Source organism: Doryrhamphus excisus, linkage group LG4 (assembly GCF_037039965.1).
Source record: "Doryrhamphus excisus strain RoL-2023G ecotype Guam linkage group LG4, RoL_Dexc_Guam_v1.1, whole genome shotgun sequence".
NCBI classification, from domain to species: domain Eukaryota; kingdom Metazoa; phylum Chordata; class Actinopteri; order Syngnathiformes; family Syngnathidae; genus Doryrhamphus; species Doryrhamphus excisus.
The window spans coordinates 18,596,969-18,620,337 of NC_136360.1; the positions used below are offsets into that span (position 1 = coordinate 18,596,969).

At 39.5% G+C, this 23,369-nt stretch overlaps 1 protein-coding gene across 1 annotated transcript; it reads right to left on the minus strand.

The window, feature by feature from the left end:
* Positions 1 to 367: 367 nt before the first annotated feature.
* adgrl4 (adhesion G protein-coupled receptor L4) lies at positions 368 to 18,039 on the minus strand. The gene is made up of 16 exons (XM_058074214.2): positions 17,934 to 18,039; positions 17,503 to 17,652; positions 13,069 to 13,218; positions 12,247 to 12,396; positions 11,934 to 12,004; positions 11,501 to 11,677; positions 10,424 to 10,607; positions 10,219 to 10,332; positions 8,483 to 8,682; positions 7,377 to 7,556; positions 7,088 to 7,291; positions 4,650 to 4,870; positions 4,343 to 4,409; positions 4,167 to 4,258; positions 1,982 to 2,150; positions 368 to 690 (listed from the first exon to the last, which is right to left on the minus strand). The coding sequence occupies exons 1-16, from the start codon at positions 17,977 to 17,979 to the stop codon at positions 628 to 630; spliced, it is 2,238 nt and encodes a 745-aa protein (XP_057930197.2). The 5' UTR covers positions 17,980 to 18,039; the 3' UTR covers positions 368 to 627.
* Positions 18,040 to 23,369: the final 5,330 nt, after the last annotated feature.

A 23,369-nucleotide genomic window follows, 5' to 3' on the forward strand; every position in this document is an offset into this window, starting at 1 on the left:
AACAACCAAACCCATAATAAAGTCAATCAATGTTGCAATCACTCTTGAAATACGTTGGCTTTTGTGACTGAAGGCGCCACAATAATTGAATTGAAATGAAATATCATTCTGAATGTCAGGTTACAGTACATGAGCGACTTCCATACTTACTCAGTACTCTGCTGCCATCTAGCGACGGAAAGTATAACTACATGTGGACGGCAGCAGCAGGTACATCCTGCAGCACGGTAGTCATTAACATACTACTAATATCTACGATAAGAATCATATTAAAAATATTAAGCAGATTGTGAAAGGAATCCGTCAAGTAAAAAAATAAAACATGATGATATATGTAAATATGTTTTCACTGCATACTCGGGGCGTTAATTATATTCTGACCACTAGATGGCGGCATCCTCTTTCTTTCAGTGGACTGGTAAGGGCAAGTCAGCACATACGAGAGCTTAGTTTGACGATTTTTTATTATTAATTTAACATTTAAACACAGGCGTAGTTCAAGTACAGGTGTGCTATGCTATAAGGATGCATTCATGACCAAAATCATGTATTAAAAATGTGTTGTTGAGTTACTCTGAGCAGAATGTGTGGGAATGGGAATCGAACTGACAGACAAAAGGCTTGAATTCATCGAAGGCATTCGAAACAGCATGGTATGTTCTTGAAAAGCCTGTAGTACTCCTCTTGAATCTGGAAAAAAACAAAACACAATAATAAAGATTTATTAATAAGTGGAATAACGTGGAATTGGAACCTGTAGTGGTGAGGGATTACTGTACGGTCAAACCTTGGGTTTGATTCCAAAATGTAAGAAAACCAAAACAATATTTCCCATAAGTAATCATGTAAATCTAGTTAATCCGCTTCAGACACATTTTATGGCAAGTAATTATATATTTTTATTCACTGTAGTGATAGAAAATAATGTGAAATAATTATCAGTGAGGAAAGAAATTGACATTCTTCACGTTTCATCTTTAATATCTTGTTAGATGCAATACTGTACAATAAGAAAGACTGTGTGGGAATATTTGCAACATTATTGCAAATATTATTTTTGTTATTATTTTTATTGTAGAATATTTATTGCATGATAAAAAAAATATTTATAGGCCTAAGCTCTCTGGTCATCATGCCAGTCTTGAATACACACTTTTTATGATAATAAAATATTATTAATAATATTAATATTAATATGAATATTATATTATAATATTATGTACAATAATATTATATAAAATATTAATATGAATATCATATTATAATGTTATGTATAATAAAATTATATATAATATTAATATATATATAGTATTATATATAATATTATTAATATTTAATAGGATAAGCAGTAGAAAATGAATGAATGAATGAATATAATATTAAATATAATATATATAATATATAAATAATATTATATATAATATTTATTACAATATTATGTACAATAATAATATATATAATATTATTAATATGAATATCATATTATATTTCTAATAAAATTATATATAATATTAATATATATAGTATTCTATATAATATTATTAATATTTGATAGTAGAAAACAGTAGAAAATTGATAAATTAATATTAATAGTCTAATAATTAATTGTAATTGTAATTGTAATTGTAATTGTAATTGTAATTGTAATTTTAATTTTAATTTTAATTTTAATTTTAATTTTAATTTTAATTTTAATTTTAGTAAAGTTAAGTGCTCTGAGAACGCAGCATTCTGTCTATGTACTGTTTATTGGACAAAGTTGGGCCGCAGACATTTTTAGGTTTTCAAGTGGGCCCTGATTTGTTAAAGTTAAAGTCGCTATTTTGGTGATCAATTTCCAGCCACAATATATCAATGTATTCAATAAAAGTCCACTTCTGTCCAGGATAGTGAGCGTCACGTTTTCTGCTGTGTTATAGGATTGCATGGCAAAGACAAAACGTATCAAAGAAAGAAACAACGAGATGTAATGAGATGTTACCTTTCTGGAGAGCACACAGAGGAAGATGAAGATGAACATGCCCTGGAAGGCGTTGGTGATGGTGAAGAGATAAGCCGTCAGTGTGCTCTCGTAGAGGATGTGCAGCACTCCGAAGGCCCACGTGGCGCCCAGCACAAAGAGCAGCGCCACGGCCCCGCGGGCACACGACCTGGTTGGACAAGCACAACGTATCTTTCAGCAAATCTTCAACATACAATACTATAGGCTCGGAACTTGGATACATTGATATATTGTACAGAGTCGTCCGTGTAAAGCTAACTAATAACTCATCAGAATCAGGACTACACCCAATAAGAAATAACACAAAGCTTTGTGTCTATATAGGGCTTTTCAACATTATTAGAGCCCTCTAGACATGATATAACATCCCTATAGTCACAGGCATGATGAACTTACAATGAACAATACTACACGTTACGACATGTCTTTGAACATGTCATCTGAACGCCTTATGTTTGTATTTTAGTTTATGTAGCCATTTTTATGTTCAAATGCTTAATTTAGGCAAAAAAAATAATTCCTTGATTTTTTTGGTTAAAGGGTTGCAGACCCCCCCCCGCCCCCCTGTGATGAGTGAATTTCCACAAAGTACAACTTCATTTCTTAGAAATTATAACCGTCTATATAGGGCTTTTTTTTTACATTATTAGAGCCCTCTAGACATGATATAACACCCCTATAGTCACTAGCATGATTAGTTCATGTAGCCATTTTCATGCTTAAATGCTTACTTTAGGCAAAAAAAATCTTTCCCTGATTTCTTTGGTTGCACCTCCCTGTGAGACTTACTTCCACAAAGTACAATTCCTTTGAAAATATAACCGTCTATATGGGCTTTTAAACATGATTAGAGCCCTCTAGACATGATATAACATCCCTATAGTCACGAGCATGATTAACTTACAATACTACATGTTACGACATGTCTTTGAACATGTCATCTGAACGCCTTATGTTTGTATTTTAAGTTCACGTAGCCATTTTCATGCTTCAATGTTTCATTTAGGCAAAAAAAAATCCAAATCATTCCTTGATTTCTTTGGTTACACGGTTGCAGACACCCCCCCCCCCCGTGATGACTGAATTTCTTAGAAATTATAACCGTCTATAAAGGGCTTTTTAACATTATTAGAGCCTTCTAGATATGATATAACATCCCTATAGTCACTATCATGATTAGTTAATGTAGCCATTTTTATGCTTAAATGCTTAAATTAATTTAGGAAAAAAATTATAATTCCTTGATTTCTTTGGTTCAACGGTTGCAGACCCCCCCTTCCCTGTGATGATTGCATTTCCACAAAGTAGAATTTCTTAGAAATTACAACCGTCTATATAGGGCTTTTAACATTATTAGAGCCCTCTTGACATGATATAACATCCCTATAGTCACTAGCATGATTAACATACAATACTACACATTACGACATGTCTTTGAACATGTCATCAAAATGACAGCGTAAGCCATTTTCATGCTTAAATGCTTAATTTAGGCAAAAAAATAATAATTCCTTGATTTCTTTGGTTAAACAGTTGCACCCCCCCCCCCCCACACACACAAAGTGAATTTCCACAAAGTAAAATTTCTTTGAAATTATAACCATCTATATAGGGCTTTTTAACATTATTAGAGCCCTCTAGACATGATATAACATCCCTATAGTCACTATTATGATTAGTTCATGTAGCCATCTTCATGCTTAAATGCTTAATTCAGGCAAAAAAAATAATTCCTTGATTTCTTTGGTTAAACGGTTGCAAAAAATGTACATGCTTCTTTGAAAATCATCTAATTCATTTTCATGGTTTGTGAAATTGATACAAATTTTTGTGAAATGCATGAAAATGTGTTTTTCTTTGGAAAACAAAGAAATTTGCAAGTGAGCCCAAACTTTTGAGCGATAGTGTAAGCCGAACTGGATTTTTTTCGGGTAATTTTTTGTAATAATAAAAGAATACAGAACGGGCTGAATAGGTGTAAGATATGCTAACACAATGGTTATTCAGCTACACAAAAAATAAACATGAACAGAAAAGGTGTCCAGTGTTTATGTAACATAAACACTTTTTAATTTATAAGTCGCTCTGGAGTACAAGTCACAGGAACAGCCAACCTATGAAAAAAGTGTGACTTATAATCCAGAAAATACGGTAATCATCCTACCTGATGTTCTCATAGTGGCTTATTTCAGGCTTCTTCACCACCATGTGTCGGTAGACTTTATAGATGATCACTCCGAAGGCGAGTAAATTCACCTGCGTGACGAAGATCAACACAATCGCATCACATCACGCTTCAGTTCGAGTCAATAAAAAGCGGCATGCTCCGAGTACGCTTACCAGGATGATCAAACAGGCGGGTCCAATGAAGCTCCAGATGAAGTGATTCTCTGTGCTCAGCCAACACCTGAAATGCGAATGCAGGATGTCTCACTTAGCCGACTTGATTAATTGAATTTTGCCTGCCTTTTTATCCCTGAATCTCAGCTTCTATGTGATCTGATTTGAATCAATACCGCCTTGACTCCTCTTTGAATGTGAAGACACTCAAAGAGTTTTTAATAATAAGCCCAGTTAATAAACAGCCATCACCTTAGTTTTTATTGAAGATAGACTGAGAGCTCAATACATGTAGATGAATGCTCACATTTTATCCGTGCCGTAATACTTGGAACCCAACGTGGCCGAGATGGCGACCACCACTGCCGGGCTTCCATAACCGAAGATGTAGAAGTTGCGGTGCAGGAAGCCTTTGTTGTAGATGACGCCAACCACTATTAAGTACAGATGGATGCCCTCGATGCACATCCAGGCAAAGGCCGCCAGGAAGAAATAGTGCAGGAGCCCCGCAATAACCGAGCAGAAGAGCTGCCAGGAAACAGACAAAGAGAAAGGGCGAGATTATTTCATCTGACAAGCCTCTTGAATGACCTAAGAAACGTATAAAAATGTTTGATTTTTGTGTTCGTCCCACACGCTCCCTTGCAGCCATAAAAGTTAAATGATATCGCTATATAACGAGACGCTAGAAAATGATACATAAAAGGAAGCCGGACTTTCATATCCGCGAGAAGTCGTCTGCCCACAGAGTTGGATGCACGACGCCATTTGGAGAGGGGCGTTCAATCACGACGAAAAGGAAAACAGCATCATGTTCCTCATCGCTAACATCCCTGCAGAGAGACATTAGTATGTTTATTCGTCTTGCTTTCTTTTCCTTATTTCGACATCTAGGTTCCTCTGCAGGTGGTTCACTTAACTGATGGTTTTTTTTCCCCCCATCAGAAATGGTAACGGTAATGGTTTTATTTCATTTGAACATGCATCAGATTACAATTGAATGCATCACATAATCAGTTCACAGTTCCACATGTCCAAAAGGAGTAGGAAGAAGCAAAGCTTATTAAATCCTACCCCTCCATCTGGTACTTTTACAATCAGTAACTGTTACATTTGTTCACTTCCTGCTTTCCAAATTTTAATTTTAATTTTAATTTTAATTTTAATTTTAATTTTAATTTTAATTTTAATTTTAATTTTAATTTTAATTTTTTTGTCCCGTACCAAAGTACGAGGTGATATGACCATCCAATGACATAATGGGTACCATAGTAAGTGTCAATATAGTGATATATATATAGCACATCATGACTGGTTCAAGACTCTTCATCCTTGTATTTAGCAAACATCAACTGCTTGTATTGTTTCTTGAATTGGCTCATCGTTGTGCATTGTTTGATTTCCTTACTCAATCCATTCCATAGTTTGATTCCACATACTGAAATGCTATGGCTAGCATAATGTAGTCCTAGCATAGAAGTGTTTCTAATGTACTTCTTCCCTGAGATGATATTTCTCCTCTCGTTATTTTTAGGCTTATGCATTATTTTAGCTGTTTGAAGATGAACTATATCAGGATGTTTAAGTATTGGATTTTAGAAATAAGGAGTTAGTATGTTCTCTCTAGGCGGCATTATGAATTATCCTTACTGACCTTTTTTGCAGTACATTTAGTGAGTGAAGATTGCTTTTATAGTTATTAGCCCATATTTCCACACAATAAGTAAGATATGGTAGAGCCTGAGAGCAATAAAGAGTGTGGAGTGATTTCTGATTGAGAACAAATTTTGCTTTGTTCAATATTGAAATATTGAACAAAGAAATAGAGAAGATGCCTGCATTTCGAAGAGGTTACACCAAGAATGGCAAATGCAGCCAGTATTTTCATCCATCCATCCATCCATTTTCTCAGTAGTCTCAGTAGGGAAGTCCAGGTTTTGGGGTCTCCAGCCAACTTATCCAGTTCCACTTGGAGGACGCCAAAGCGTTCTCAGGCCCAACTGTAAGACACGATCCCTCCATCGTGTTCTGGGTCTCAAGTATTTTGAAGTCACAAGACTAAAGTCCTGTCAGTTGAGTTGCAAGTCTTTGATGATATTATCAAGTGGAGTCCAAAGTCATCAAAATTATGACTCAAGTCTAAGGCCAAGTTTTGGTACTCATCCCTACTGTCCATCGGTATTTTGGTTCATTGCTCAGACTTTCTACAGATGGTCAACCGGATTGTAATTACGATTCATAAAAGAACAATAGTTTTGGTAGTGTTTTCTATCATTGTTCTGTTGGACGACCCAAACTTCTAGAAACGTCTTGGTTCTAGAAAATAAACTTCGAGGCAGCTGACAGAATCCAGCGCCGCCGCATCTTTTGAAGAAACCCAATTCAATGATACAATGCAAAAAAGCCAATGTGAACTGAAGGTCACAAGGTACCATTGTTCTGTTGGACGACCCATGACCTGCGACTGACCAAGGTTTCGGACCCCGACATTTGGCTCAGAATGTTTTGACCGTACACAGATTAGAGACCAGCCTTAGAACAGAAGCGAGTCTCCTCCAGAATACAGTTTGTGTGCTGTTCTTTTCTCTCAATGCTTCTTTCTTTGCATTTGCAAACATCTCCAGATGTCTCTTTGAAGCTTTGACGCTTATCAAGATGCATATTTCAATTACTATTGTCAATTTTGAGTTATTACAGTGGTCATTGTGTCTTTGTTCACAACATTAGGGGCTTCATTATCGTCACCTTGTGTCTGTTCATGTTGATTCCCACCAAGAAAATGAACTCGGCCATGAAAAGACTGCAGCACAGGTTCTTGTGAATGGTGGTTCTGGTGCTCTGGATCCCACTGAAGAACCAGAAAGTGAAGATGCACATGGACAGACAGATGAGGGAGATGACCATCCCCAGCTGGGTGATGCGAGTCAGGACTGTTTGGTGGGCCATCAACTGACGGACAGAAAGGAAAGGATAAATATTAATTGCTAGATTAATCTGAGTTAACACCTGTTAAACAAAACTAAGAACCCCTCACGTTGGCTCGCCCAGAGGACATGAGGATAGCAAAGTGGGTGAGGTGGTTGCAGGTGCAGGTAGTCACATTGCTGTTGGCGTGTACGGTCTTGCAGCCATGTATAGCCCAGTGGCCCTGCAGGTTTTCGGTGGTGTACTCCCAGAAGGCACACTTGGTCACATCAGAGTTGGTGTCGATGGGCTTCAGAGGACACAGACACAGACCTTATGGTGGTTGGCCGAAAACTGATCCCGTTTCATCAAACCATAAGACTAAGACACAGTAAGTGAGTAAAGTCATATCGAGTCCTACGCCTGATTAATTAGCATGGAATGGCCTTGAACGCCTTCTGTTTTGGTTCTAACTAGCAAGAAGCTAGTCTATAGTTATGGGGCCAAATGACTCCACGTGAATAAAACCTTAGGTTAATTAGAAAGTTGCATTGATATCTATAAATCAGCTGGTGTCCAATCATAACAACCGTTATCACTGATCTGAATGGTTTAATCTGAATGTTGCTGGATCCTATCCCAGCTGTCTTTGGGCGAAAGGCGGGGTACACCCTGGACTGGTGGCCAGCCAATCACAGGGCACATATAGACAAACAACCATTCACACTCACATTCATACCTATAGACAATTTGGAGTCGCTAATTAACCTAGCATGTTTTTGGAATGTGGGAGGAAACCGGAGTACCCAGAGAAAAGATGCATTCAAAGACGTGATAATTTGTAGCATTCTAAACTGGTCACAAGGTGTCAGTAATTGTTACAATAGCCACCGCAGGAAGTAATATCCAGAAACAGGAAGAATGAAAAACAGCAAAAAACTCTAACATGTGTCAGTATATACTATTATTTTCAGGGAGAACATACAAACTCCACACAGAGATGTCCGAGGGTGGAATAGAGCCCTGGTCTCCGAGCTGTGAGTCTGTGCGCTAACCACTCGACCACCGTGCAGCCTCTAACTTTTCAATAATTTTAAATGTTATAGTAGGCGTGATGTGTAAACTCAACAGGAAGTCTAAAGATGCAGACCCCCCACCCCCCCAAAAAAGTCTTGCACTGCAAATTGAAAGCATCATGCATTTGGAGTGAAAGCCATCATGTCCGTGGGTCTTTACCTTGACGTGCCTCAGAGTGAAGGTGACATGGTCAAGCTGGTAGGCATCAGCGGGTTTGACGGCAGCCGCCACCACTTGGGAGTTGACAGTGATTTCCCCTGTTTCTGAATAGCGTGAGTAGTCAGTGACACCCGGGTCGATGCTTGGCTTCAGGATGTCTGCCATGCTGTCATATCGCACAAACACCACTGACACGCTTTCTGATGGACAACACAAGTTGAACAAATATTAGAAAAGAGTCAAACCTTTTTGTTCTCTTGTCTGTGGGGCCTAGACTAGTACTGTAAACAATCAGCATAGAATTTTAATACAATATCTTGGCCGCAACACATACTAGATTGGACATTATTTCAAGATCTTGTTGTTCTTTTTTCTTTTTGGGCAAGTTTCCATTTTTTCTCCATCGATCACGGTAATTCCATGTTAGCCCAAGCTGTGCTTCCTAGACAGCCTTTGTGTTTTTCTGGCTCGTACATTTGTGTAACTGCTCCAGCCGCGATGCCTTTGTATCCCAGAGTCACAACTAATAATTACCAACCATTCCAACCATGACATAAAAAATGGTTCCAATGGTGTGGGAACAGGTTACATAATGCAAAATAGCAAAACTTGAGTCCTACCTCAACTCAATCATCTCCTCTCTGAGATCCAACATTAGACAATTCTAACCTCCTGTTAAATGGTCTTATGAAGGAATACACAAAAAAAATGGAGCAGACTTCCCTTTTCCCGGCTGCTTCGTCCAGCTCCTCATAGCGGATTCTAAGGCCAAGACCTCCTACCGGTCAGTCATGCCCCGAAGACTTGCAACTCAACTGACAGGACTTTAGTCTCTTGACTTCAAATACTTGAGACCCACAACACTATTTAGGGATCGTGTCTTACAGCTGGGCCTGGGAACGCTTTGGCGTCCTCCCAGTGGAACTGAATAAGGTGGCTGTAGACCCCAAAACCTGGACTTCCCCACTGAGACTTCTGAGAAAATGGATGGATGGATGGATGAAAATACTGGCTGCACTTGCCATTCTTGGTGTAACCTCTTCGAAATGCAGGCATCTTCTCTATTTCTTTGTTCAATATTTCAATATTGAACAAAGCAAAATTTGTTCTCAATCAGAAATCACTCCACACTCTTTATTGCTCTCTGGTTCTACCATATCTTACTTATTGTGTGGAAATATGGGCTAATAACTATAAAAGCAATCTTCACTCACTAAATGTACTGTAAAAGAAAGGTCAGTTAGGATAATTCATAATGCCGCCTACAGAGAACATACTAACTCCTTATTTCTAAAATGACAAATACTTCAACTTGCTGATATAGTTCATGTTCAAACAGCTAAAATAATGCATAAGGCTAAAAATAACCAATTATCTAAAAATGTCATCCAATACTTCTCTACAAGAGAGGAGAAATATGATCTCAGAGAAGAAGTACGTTTGAAACACTTCTATGCTAGGACTACGTTAAAAAGCCATAGCATTTCAGTATGAGGAATCAAACTATGGAATGACCAGATGCCCAAACCAACTCATCTGGGTCGGAGCCCAGCCAACCTTGTGGAGGAACCTCATTTTGGCAACTTGTACCGACAATCTTGGCCTTTGATTGACGCCCCAGATTGACTCCCGTCACCACAACAATGGACGGATGCAAGTCCACATCACTGCAGATGCTGCACCAATCCTCCCTTACAACAACAAGACCCCAAGGCACTTAACCATTCTAGTCTTACCATTCCTCTCCTCTTTTGGTCTCATCTTTGGTGTTAGAGTCATGAGGTCACCGCCCATGTTGGAGGACAACGCGGCTGTCTTACGACCGGCATCAAAAGTGATGAGTCTCAATTCTGTGGAAGAGGACTGACGTGAGAAAAATACCTCGATAACAATTCATCATCAGACAGACAGGTGAAACCAAATCAGTCGTTGAATTCTCACCCATTTGTGTGTCTTTGATTTGAAGTTGATTTGGCGTTTTCAGGCCACTGGCCAGAGTGAGAGCGCTTTCCTCGACAGAGTGCAGCAGCTTGGTGATGGTTTGTTCCCGACGTGCTTCCTTAATCCTGTTCCATGCCACCAGCTCCTCCTTCTCCACCAAGTTGTTCACCGCTTTAACTAATTTCTGAGAAAGAGATCGTTTCCGGTTAAACCTGGAGATTCCTTCCACCAATCCCGAGTATTTTGAAATAAATAATGAAAATATGTCTGGTTTTAGTGGCATAGTGGATGGAAATTGGGTGAGGTTTTGTGCGGACTATTTTCCTTATTGTATATGGAACATGTCATCATGTTTTCTTGCGACAGACCAGACTTTCTAATCTTGTTTCTTGTAAATTAGAACTGCACAGCTACATTATATTGTATTGTAATAAAAAATAAATAAAAATAAAAATAAAAATAAAAATAAAAATAAAAATAAAAATAAAAATAAAAATAAAAATAAAAATAAAAATAAAAATAAAAATAAAAATAAAACATTTTCTATTACTATTTAAAATTTTAAAAGATTAACATTTTTTAACATTTTTCAGGCTGCAGTCGAGTGGTTAGCGTGCAGACCTCACAGCTAGGAGACCCGAGTCCAATCCCACCCTCCGCTATCTCTGTGTGGAGTTTACATGTTCTCCCCGTGCATGCGTGGGTTTCCTCCCACATTCCAAAAACATGCTAGGTTAATTGGCGACTCCAAATTGTCCATAGGTATGAATGTGAGTGTGAATGGTTGTTTGTCTATATGTGCCCTGTGATTGGCTGGCAACCAGTCCAGGGTGTACCCTGCCTCTCGCCCGAATACAGCTGGGATAGGCTCCAGCACCCCCTGCGACCATCATGAGGATAAGCAGTAAAAAATGAATGAATGAACATTATTCAATTTAATGTTTATATTTTAGCCCATACATTTAACATTTAGATTTAGGTGGTGGATCTAAATTCTATTTAGAGGCACCATTGATCAGAAAATGTGAGAAAAACCAAACAGGGAATGAGAAAAGAGAGGAGGCGAGCGAGGATTACTGTGAGAGTCGAGTGGACAGCAGCGGGTTTGACAGTGAGACCATTTGCCCCTGCTGCCAGCGACGTCGATCGACTCAAGGCCTCCACGTAGGCGATCACTTCCACTGAGGTCAACTCGCCAGACGTCTGCTCAGCAATTTCACTCAGTAGGCTCAAGGGCTCAGTGAGGTTACTCATCTAAATGGAGACAAAACAGTATTTTGTTTTACATTCGGTGGTGCTCTTATGGGTTCGAGGTCACTTAGTGTGTTTTTATATTGGGGCTACAAATCAGGGTCCCAAACGTTGGTCCTAGGGAGCACGAGAGTTTAACATGCCTGTGGTCATGTTGCATCATTTTCCTCGGGTTAAGATAGTTGCATTCCCATTGGTTGTGTGATGCAATCAGCTGTGTTTACACTATTGAACTGAATACCAAAAGTGGAGTACTTACATATTCAAGTGTTCTGTTGACAGTTTTTGCGATGCACCCGATGTTATCATGGCAGTATTTTTGGGGATGCTCTGAAAAACAACAATTACCCAAAGCAGCTTTTTGATTGCCAGGTGGACCTCCGCTAAAAGGGTTATTACAGTCAATCAAACAGTCTCATATTTACGTAATAGCAACACTTCCACTGGAATTGTCATGTGGGTTGCGGTGTTTCAGAGGCTCTGTGTGCAAGCGTGAAGGCAACTGTGCATAAATCTAAACCCAAGTATGAGCAAATGCGGTGAATATGCATGTCTATTCTTCTCGAACTGACCTTTACATCTTCCACCTCGCTCTGGATGAAAGTGCTTGGTGCCAGAAGTCGGGATGTAATCACGCTGGCAGGTGCAATAGAAAGATCCATTGGTATTATGACAGTGGGAATTTGGTCCGCAGGCTTGTCCTCCCTCACATTCATCAATGTCTGAACAATGAACACAAAGATCTTAGCTTCTCTTTCAAAGTAAACACAATGTGATGGCAAAGAAAATAACATTATAATTACTCATAATTAAATCAAACCATTGTAATTGGTAACTTCATTTCATTTATTTTCCGTCGTAATAACGCATCATAACGAGTAGTCTTTTTAAAAATTTTCCATTCTGTGTGTGGGCTGGGAAACAGACCCGCACTGTACTGTATATTGTACTGTAGATTTGCATCAAAGGTGCGGCATTCACGGCGCATATGGAGCCGAAGTTCTCAAGTGAATTCTCTCAACAGCAGCTGGGAAGCAAGTGAACTCACCTCCCAACGTGTTTATCTTCCATAGTTCAGTGAAAGAAAAAACAGTTTGCACTTTCACACACAACTCCAGCGACTAACACCTAACAGCTGTGTGTGCTACAAATGCCTTTACAGGCGGTCAGCAAATTGGTTCGATTTACGACTTACTCTGCTATACAAGTCCTCAGAACTTTCATTAATGGTGTAGCTCATTTGCTGAAATCTAATAGCTCAGTGCATTGTCAGTCGAATAACTTCTGGTACACACACAAGCCGATAATGTTGTGAAGTGATGGCTATCACGCAATCCAAATAAAAAGGATTAAAAACACATTTAACATAAGAGTGGCTGACTTTTGTACGTTACCTACACACTCCGTGCCATCGTTTGTCTGGAACTCGGCCTGTCCAGTTGACGTGTATCCAGGTAAACACGTGCAGTAGTAGCTGCCCACCGTGTTGGTGCAGTTACCTCTGTTCCCACAGATGTTGGTCACATTCTGGCATTCGTTGTCATCTGCAGAAAGAAGACGTGGACACCAAGTTAGACAAGAAACACCAACGTTTATTTCACGGTCACATGCTGTAGAAATATAATCATCAAATCTAATGATCGCTGGCTAATTCCTGGAGACAAGAAATGATATTATAAGGACATAACAGTATGGGAAAGTTGTATTCCAAACGAAATCTATTGCTGTTAATTTTCTTTAACCAGATGCCTTTTGGATTACAAGAGATGTATTTGCATAATAACTTAACACAGTAATACACATATCCCAGTGTGAATCTAGTTTGCCAGTTTTTGCAATCAGTCAAACTGGATTCTTTCTCAGTGAAACTCAAACTTGATTCTTTGTGACGTACCTGTGAGTCTTACCAACTCAAGTCTTTGTCAAGCACCTGCGAGTTCGAGAAATTTGAGTCTTCATCAAGTAACTGTGAGTCAGTCAAACAGTCAAACAGTCATCAGTCAAACTCAGTTCCTGTGAGTCAATGAAACTCGGGTCCCGGTAAAACACCCGTGAATCAGTAAAAGTCAAGTCTTGGTCGACTAGCCATGAGTCAGTGATAATTGAGTCCCGGAAAACACCTGTGAATCAGTAAAAGTCAGGTCTTGGTTGAGTAGCTGTGAGTCAATGAAACTTGAGTCCCGGTAAAACACCTGTGAATCAGTAAAATTCAAGTCTTGGTCGAGTACCCGTGAGTCATTGAAAATCGAGTCCCTGTAAACTGACAGTGAAACTTGAGTCTTCATCGAGATCCTGTAAATCAGCACCCAGCACTCGTGTCTTTGTCAAATACTCGTAATCCATTGAGTATCCATGTGTCAGTGATACTCGAATTTTCTTCAAGCACCCACAAATCAGTGAAACTCGAGTCTTGGTCGAGTAGCTCTGAGTCAGTGAAAATCGAGTCCTGGTAAAACACCTGTGAATCAGTAAAAATCAAGTCTTGGTCTGTAAAACTCAAGTCTTCATCGAGTACCCGTGAGTCCGTGAAAATTGAGTCTCAGTCCAGCACCTGTGTGCCAGTGAAACTTGAGTCTTCGTTGAGCTCCTGTGAATCATTTCTCTGTCGAGCACCGATGTAGTCAATGAAACCCGATTCTCCATCGAGTATCCATGTGTCGGTGATACTCAAATTTTCATCAAGCACCCACAAATCAGTGAAACTCAAGTCTTGGTCGAGTAGCCGTGAGTCAGTGAAAATCGAGTCCCGGTAAAACACCCGTGAATCAGTAAAACTCAAGTCTTGGTCGAGTAGCCGTGAGTCAGTGAAAATCGAGTCCCTGTAAAACACCTTGTGGCAGTGAAACTTGAGTCTTCGTTGAGATCCTGTAAATCAGCACTCAGCACTCGTGTCTTTGCCAAGTACCTGTAAGTCAATGAAACTCGAGTCTCCGTCCACCACCTGTATGCCAGTGAAGCGTGAGTCTTCGTTGAGCTCCTGTGAATCATGTCTCCGTCGAGCACTCATGGAGTCAATGAAACCCGAGTCTCCATCGAGTATCCATGTGTCGGTGATACTCAAATTTTCGTCAAGTACCCATGAATCAGTGAAACTCGAGTGATGGTCGAGTAGCTGTGAGTCAGTGAAAATCGAGTCCCGGTAAAACACTGGTGAATCAGTAAAACTCAAGTCTTGGTTGAGTAGCCGTGAGTCAGTGAAAGTTGAGTCCCGGTAAAGCACCTGTGAATCAATAAAACTCAAGTCTTGTTTGAGTCACCGTGAGTCAGTGAAAATCGAGTCCCGGTAAAACACCCGTGAAGCAGTAAAACTCAAGTTTTCATCGAGTACCCGTGAGTCCATGAAAATCGAGTCCCTATATTACACTGTGTGACAGTGAAACTTGAGTCTTCATTGAGATCCTGTAAATCAACACCCAACACTTTTGTCGTTGTCAAATATGTCAATGAAACCTGAGTCTCCATCAAGCACCCATGAATCAGTGAAACTCGAGTCTTGGTCCAGTACCCGTGAGTCAGTGAAGGACGAGTCTTCGTTGAACTTCCGTGAATCAGTGAAAATTATATTATACCCGTGATGCAGCTTTGTCGCTAAGGGAGAAAGGAGAGTTGATTTGATATTTTACTATTTCCACAGAAAAAAAACTTGTATGTTTGAGTCACACATCTCTACTCGCAAGGCATTCTTGTAATATGCTGTGATTATTTCCTTTCTCTTGTCTGTAAAGTTTGAGGGATTTGCTGTTTGTAGCAAGCTAAAGATAAAAATACAAAAACTGAAACGGTGGTAGCATGGGACGTCTTCAGTCTCTAACAAAACACTTTTTGTTTTGGCTCTAAGGCATGTTCATGCAAATATTTAACATGAAATGTCCCCCACGGGTTGTAAATGATTTGTCTATGTGTTGATGACAGTCAGAATCTTTTAGGGATTCTGTTGTTCATCTGTGTTCCGTCCAAAGACTGGGAGGGTCCCTTGTGGACGTGTGACCCGTCTCTGTCCTCACCTTTTACTGGAAGTGACCTGGCTTGAACGTCCACTGTTGTTTTTGTGTTTCTGCATGACAAACACTCTCATCTGTACTTTTTGCACAAAGGTTGTCCAAGAGGGGATATCCTGCCTCCTCATGATAGGTGACTAGGATACAAAAGGGAAATACCTAACAGCATGCACAGGATGCTTTAGCAGTCGGTCATGCCCAAGCAATCGCTCCTGCGTGCTCACTTTCATGTTTCATCTGCGTTATCAGCACAAAAAAATGTCTCTTTTCTCTGTTTATACAGCAAAGGCAGCTAGCAGCATGAAATTATGATGGTGGAGTTACTGACTTTACGCTGAACTTTATTCAACCCCCTTCGTGCTAGAAATCATCTGCCAGTGTTTATGTGGCTACAGTTGGGTTTACATTTCGTCAGGAAACACGTGCAAAACTCCAGAAGCGAGAAGATGCATAAAACTGACGGTGTCTCTTCACAGTGGTACCTCCAAATTTAAACTCCCAAAGATAGATTCATAAACACTACAAACATATTGATAGGTACACTGTATGATTTTCACGTGCCTTACCACTCGCCACTTTGCCTTTCAAATTTCTCGGCTTCACATAATAATAATAATAATAATAATAATAATAATAATAATAATAATAATAATAATAATAATAATAATAATAATAATAATAATAATAATAATAATACATATTAAAATAAATCTTATTATTAATAATAATAATAATAAAAATATATATCATAATGAATCTTATTATTATTATATAATAATATAAATATTTGAATTTTATTTGAATTGTATTTTATTTTTATTTTTATTTTTATTTTTATTTTTATTTTTATTTTTATTTTTATTTTTATTTTTATTTTTATTTTTATTTTTATTTTTATTTTTATTTTTATTTATTGTTATGAATAATAATAAATAAGAAAATAATAAATCATCACTGTTTCATGGTCGAATTATAGGCATTTCTTATTCAAACTCCACACAGAGATGAATTGAACCCTGGTCTCCTTGCTGTGAGGCCTGCGTGCTAACCACATGAAAAAACAATAAATAAATTAAGCCTTTAAAAAATGGCTAAATGAATGAAAATACTAGTATAAGGAATTGAGAAGATGCATTCAAAGACGTGATGATTTGCAGCATTCTACACTGGTCACAAGGTGTCAGTAATTGTTACAGTAATGAGACAATAGCCACCGCAGGAAGTAATGTCCAGAAACAGGAAGAATGAAAAACAGCAAAGAACTCCTCCAATGCTAACATGTGTCAGTATATAATATTATTTTCTCTTATGTCAACTATATTGGCAATACAAGTGACTATAGGGGTGTTATTTCATGTCTGGAGGGCTCTATAAAGAGGATTTCTCTGCCCTCTATTCATAAATAAGGAATCCTACTTGGTGTTAATTCACTTTGGGTCTGGAACCAATTATCCATGATAAATGAGGGATCACGGTATAAAAATGTATAATTTGTCTTTATTATGTCAAGCCGATGAGTGACTTTAGGTGTAATAGTAATTTCACACGTATTCTGCATACTAATGTGTGGAATATTCATTCACCTATTATGAATATGGCCTCCGAATTTAAAACGTCTTACTCCAGAAGCGTTAACATTAATTTTACAGCATCATATTGCATCATGTGTGACAATTTAAAGTCTTAAACAAAATACCGCCTATATAACCTACAGATGTAGGCAGAGACACATAGTTAAATAAAAGTAAAATAAAAGTAAAATATTACAATGGGGCTCATTTAAACATGCACTTCAACATGAAGACAATGGTGCTGTAGGTTGATATTTACCATTGCAAAACGTAGTCCCATCTCCAGTATATCCATTGTTACAAAAGCAAGCCTCATTGGAGCCGTTGAAAGCCTTACATGTCGCAAGTTTGTGGCAAGACTCACAAATGTCAGAGAATCGGCAGGGGTCCATCAGACTGGAGAGCCATGCTGCACCAACACAAACACATAACACACGTCTGTATGTCTTAAAATACACCATTTTGTCATCTAGTATATATACATAAATATATATAAAAGCTTTTATGGCTGTACTGTAGGTGACCTAAACACATTCAACTCAAGTCGCTGTAATTACATTATAATATTTTCCACTAAACAGGTTAATTACTGTTGTTATGCCTCAGTGTTAATGTTAAGGAAAAATGTATTGTAGACAACAACATTAAAACGTGTAAAGATGCTAGAGACTGTGAAGCCAACTCACATACCTGTCAAAAGTACGAGTTTCATTGGTGCCCCGAGCAACCACTCCATAATTGCGCTGGTACCGAATTTTGCTTTTAGCAGGCTGGAATGGGCCGGCTGCTGACGTAGTTCATTTCCTTGCATCACTTTTCCTGTTTCCTTAAACCTGGCCCTTCCTGTCTCGATCTTTAATCTGCTGCTTACAAAAACACTTGCAACACAACCCACTTGGTCACCGAATACTCACTACAAATTCTTCATGTTGTTACACCAACGATATGGAATGATTAGCAACGTATAGTACTGTATATGGAATTGAGCTTCTAGCTTCCTGTTGCTTGTGACCTTTGGAAAACCTCTTGTCCCCATTGTCCTGCAAGGCTTTTCACCAAGGACAGAACAAGTCACTTTATATTTGGAGGGATGACCTCCTCCCTTCTGTAAATAACTTGTGTGGTATCTTATACCTGAATTATAGCTAAATGAAGTAGAAGGGGAATTAGCACATATAAGACAATCTTTTAATCATCTCCTGAATCAACATAAGGCCCACCGGGATCTCAAGTCTGGTCCTCCAGCCAATAATCTGACCACTCAGTTGCTATTTCTAGATCCATTTGGTATTTGTGATCCCACAAATTAACTTAAAAAAGTTTCCCCCAAGCAATGACATGTGCATTGAACGCACCATAGTTACATGAGGCAAAGTGAAAGTGAAACTTAGCAGATTCATTGATTTTCTACCGCTTATTCTCATGATGGGTGCTGGAGCCTATACCAGCTGTCTTCGGGCAAGAGGCGGGGTACACCCTGGACTGGTGGCCAGCCAATCACAGGGCACATATAGACAAACAACCATTCACACTCACATTCATACCTATGGACAATTTGGAGTCGCTAATTAACCTAGCATGTTTTTGGAATGTGGGAGGAAACCGGAGTAGCCGGAGAAAACCCGGGGAGAACATGCAAGCTCCACACAGAGATGGCAGAGGGTGGAATTGAACTCGGGTCTCCTAGCTGTGAGGCCTACACGCTAACCACTCACACATCAGTCACTGGCACAGTTTAAAAACAAAACAAAACACCTGTTCATCTTACATTATCATTAATTACAACTAGGTACGTACACTACCGCTCAAAAGTTTGGGATAACTTGAAAATGTTTTTTGGCCAGTCTGAGATATGGCTTTTTTTGGCAGTCCAGCATCCTGAAGTCGCCGCTTCACTGTTGATACTGACACTGGTGTTTGACGGCTACTATTTAGTGCAGCTGCCAGGTGACGACCTGTGAGGCGTCTTTGTCTTAAACTACACACTCTCAGATATTTGTCTGCATCGTTTTTCTGTCCTTGTTAGACCCAGTTTGTGCTGCTCTCTGAAGGGAGTAGTTAACAGCATGGCAAGAGATTTTAGTTTTAGTTACGATTTTTAGATGGCTTTTCTAATCATCTATTAGCCTTATAAAATGATGAACTTGGATTAGCAGCCATACCAGGAGATTGATGCAGAGGACTGACAGTTGTTGATAGTAGGCCTCTATGCAAAAATGTACATCCTTCTTTGAAAATCATCTCATTTTTTAAAATTGTTTGTGCAATAGAAAAAATTGTTTGTGACATGCAAATGTGTTTTTCTTTGGAAAACAAAGAAATTTGCAAGTGATCCCAAACTTTTGAGTGGTAGTGTATACAAGTTTTATATTTAAAATTAAAAATGTAAATGCAAATGAACAATGGTAGTTGGGTTTGGGGAGGAGGGGGGTGTAGCGAAAGAAAGTATTGAAAGAAAAAGCCTTCAACAAAATGCTTGTACTGGATTGCTGTATAATGGAGTCCACATGTGAATAGAGCGGGTCATTGTCTGCAGAGTTCTCAGTGGGACTGCGGTGAAGACGAAAGGTCATCTACGTGCAGACACCAACAGAAATGTGTCTGGATGTTGTGGTGGAAAGTACAATTTCCGCCACTGCGTACCCCACACATGTTGCTCGTTTAGCGCCGACATGATGCAAGTGTTGTATTTGTCCCTCAATTTATTCTGTCTGGTGCCAACTACTAGGTCAACTGCCGGTAAAAAAATCCCTATACTTCTTGCTGTTGTTTACTTTGCACTTATTATTACATGCTTGCTGTTGCACCGTTTAAATATGATTAACGTCAACGTTGTTGTAATGGCTCGAAATACAAACAAAGTAATGGACTGCTGTGTATTTTCTGTGAGGAAAATATCTGATTATAAAATTACTTCTGCAACATAGAATGCTTTGGACCAGTTCCTAAGCAAGTTTTCCCAGGTTATTGATTCAATTGAACAGAGACAGTTTCTCTATGCTGTGTTTTGTCATTGTTGTGTTTTTCCAATGTTTTAATGTGGAAATAGTCCCGTTATGCAATTGAACCAGATGTGGATACTATGCACCCTGAACGTTTCAAGGTAGGGGGCATAACTTGACTGAAATGTTTTCTATGAACGAAATGAGCTATGTGGAGCAGACTACTTCTAAATAATACACTCATCAGTTTTAAGACACGTCAAGCTATTGGCCAAATTGAAATACATGTCCTTGCATTCACATACGCCAGGCCTATGAATACAAATGCTCCCAAATGTTGTTTCAAGGTTTTGTTTACTTGGAGGAAGTTGGGAAACAGGTGAATTGAAATGTGAACTAAAAAAAAAATAAAAAAACAAGTCATCATTCAGGTGTCACCGAGGTCCTTTCAGAACCGACTTTTTGCCGACAAACACATTCATTGATGAATAGGCTCCCTTCTTTGTTGACTTTATTGCAGTCTGTGGAGGCGGTTTGAATTGCTGAGGCAAGGCGTACAGTTTGCTGAGAGAGGCAGCTGCTTTGAATGACACTGTTAGAATTGCTCGGCATGACTGTCCTGGGAAAGAGCTGGGTGAAAAACATCTGAATGTCTCACTCTGAGTCTCTCCGAAAAACTGTAAGGAAGGAAGTAATGTTGACTCGAACAAACCTGGACTGATTGCACCCTTCCTACTCTGCTTTTTTCGTTTGGGGGAGCTCTCTCATTGGTTTGTAAAAGCTCTCACAGGAGCTTTATTTGCTGTACTTTGTATTGAGAAAAAAGGCACCTGAGCAGGGAAAAAAAAAATCACAAACTGCGTCAACGGTCTTCTGGCAATGTTTCTCTTTTGCGTCCCCGTCTTATTGATATGGAAATTAAGACTCGGAAGTGGGAGAATTTTGTTCGGCACTTTGGCTGCTGTTGGTGCCAGTTTGGTAGCTATGAGAGTTGAGCAGAGTCTTCACTGGGAATTCTGTTTTGATCTGTTTTGACACACATGATGTTGGTTTTGTTCATCCTGATGGGAAGACTCTTTGCTGGGCTACATATGGTCCAGCAGGGAAGGGTTGAAAAGTGAACTTACATTTTTTTGTGGGTTGCAAGACCAGCTGGTCTCAAAGCAGATACACCTGGCCCCGCAGTCCTTCCATCTGCCATCTTCTGCTTATTCGAGATCAGGTCGCAGGAACAGGAGTCTAAGCTGGGAAGCCCTGACTTCCCTCGTCCAGTTCCTCCCAGTGGATCCCAAGACGTTCCCAGACCAGCTGAGAGACATAGTCCAATATGTCCTGGGACGTCCCCGAGGTCTGCTACCAGTTGGACATGCCACCTCATCTGGCTCCTCTCAATGCTCAAGAGCAGCGGTTCTACTTCCGGGAAGTCTCAATTTGGAATCATTTTGGGAGTACCAGGGTTAATCTACATCCCAATTTTTTTCCTTTAAGGTTTTTGGTCACTTTTGGGGAAATTAAATCAGAATCAGAATGCCCCTTATTGTCATATTACATATAGTAGAATAAAATTGCACGGCGATTGAGTGGTTAGCATGCAGACCACACAGCTAAAAGACTCGAGTTCAATCCCACCCTTGGCCATCTCTGTGTGGAGTTTGCATGTTCTCCCTGAAACCGGTACTCCGGTTTCCTCCCACATTCCAAAAACATGCTAGGTTAATTAGCGACTCCAAATTGTCCATAGGTATGAATGTGAGTGTGAATGGTTGTTTGTCTATATGTGCCCTGTGATTGGCTGGCCACCAGTCCAGGCTGTACCCCGCCTCTTGCCCGAAGACAGCTTGGATAGGCTCCAGCACCCACCGCGACCCTCGTGAGGATAAGCGGTAGAAAAAGAATGAATGAATGAATTAAATTGCAGCAGCTCCATTTTCAGTGCAAGACAGTATAACAGTGCAAAATATAAGAATTTGAACAATAAATAATAAATAGAGGATTTCCATTGTAGAGGACGATTGGTTGCCTTGGTTACAAATTGTTGTGGGTAATGATGGCTCTAGGAAAGAAACTCTTTATTAGCCTGTTCGTCCATGCCCTGATACATCTGTATGAGACCTACCTCCCAGAAGGTAGTCACTGAAACAACTGTGAGGCGGGGGGGCAAGAGTCCAGGATGATGCTGAGAGCTCTGCTGACGATCCGGCAGTTGTAGAGTATTAACTATGCCCCAACCAATAAGTTTTAATATCGGTGTCCAGCCTTTATTGGTCCAATTATTCTCTCATGCCTATAATTGGCCAATTAAATGAGCCGGCTGATTAACTGGTTTGAAGTAATTATAACCAATTATTAGAAGTCCTTCATTCATTCATTTTCTACCGCTTTTTCTCACAAGGGTTGCGGGGGATGCTGGAGCCTATCCCAGCTGTCTTTTGGGCGAGAGGCAGGGTAGACCCTGGACTGGTCGCCAGCCAATCAGGGAACATATAGACAAACAACCATTCACACTCACATTCATACCTATGGACAATTTGGAGTGGCTAATTAACCTAGCATGTTTTTGGAATGTGGGAGGAAACCGGAGTACCCGGAGAAAACCCACGCATGCACGGGGAGAACATGCAAACTCCACACAGAGATGGCCAAGGGTGGAATTGAACCCTGGTCTCCTAGCTGTGAGGTCTGCACGCTAACCACTTGACCACCGTGCCGCCCCAATTATTAGACATAATTATTCATTTTTATTTGTCCAGCTTTGAACAAGACAAAATGTTGAAAAATGTTGTGAAAAAGGGAATTATCTTGTCATACCTGAAAAGGCTATTGTTTCTCTCGATTGTTAGCTTTTTTCTTCCTGGTTCTTGGGAAGACTTGCTATCGGAGAAGTAGTCGATGATCACACAAGTAAAAAGGTTATCAAATACTGTGACAGCGTTGGACTTGAACACCCAGAAGAAAGCTTGACAAAAGAGCCCACAATGAAATATACAGAGTTTCTATATAAAGCAGTTGAAAGTGAAGGTTACATTTGTGTGTGAGAGTGGGAACAATGCATCTATTGTGTGTCTGCTTCTTCCAGTATATATGTACCACTCTGATTGTGCTGTGTGAGTGTGTGTGTCACGACGCCCTTCTATGTATGAGAAGCTATTCAACTGAGCTATCAGACAGAATCTATAGGTGTCAT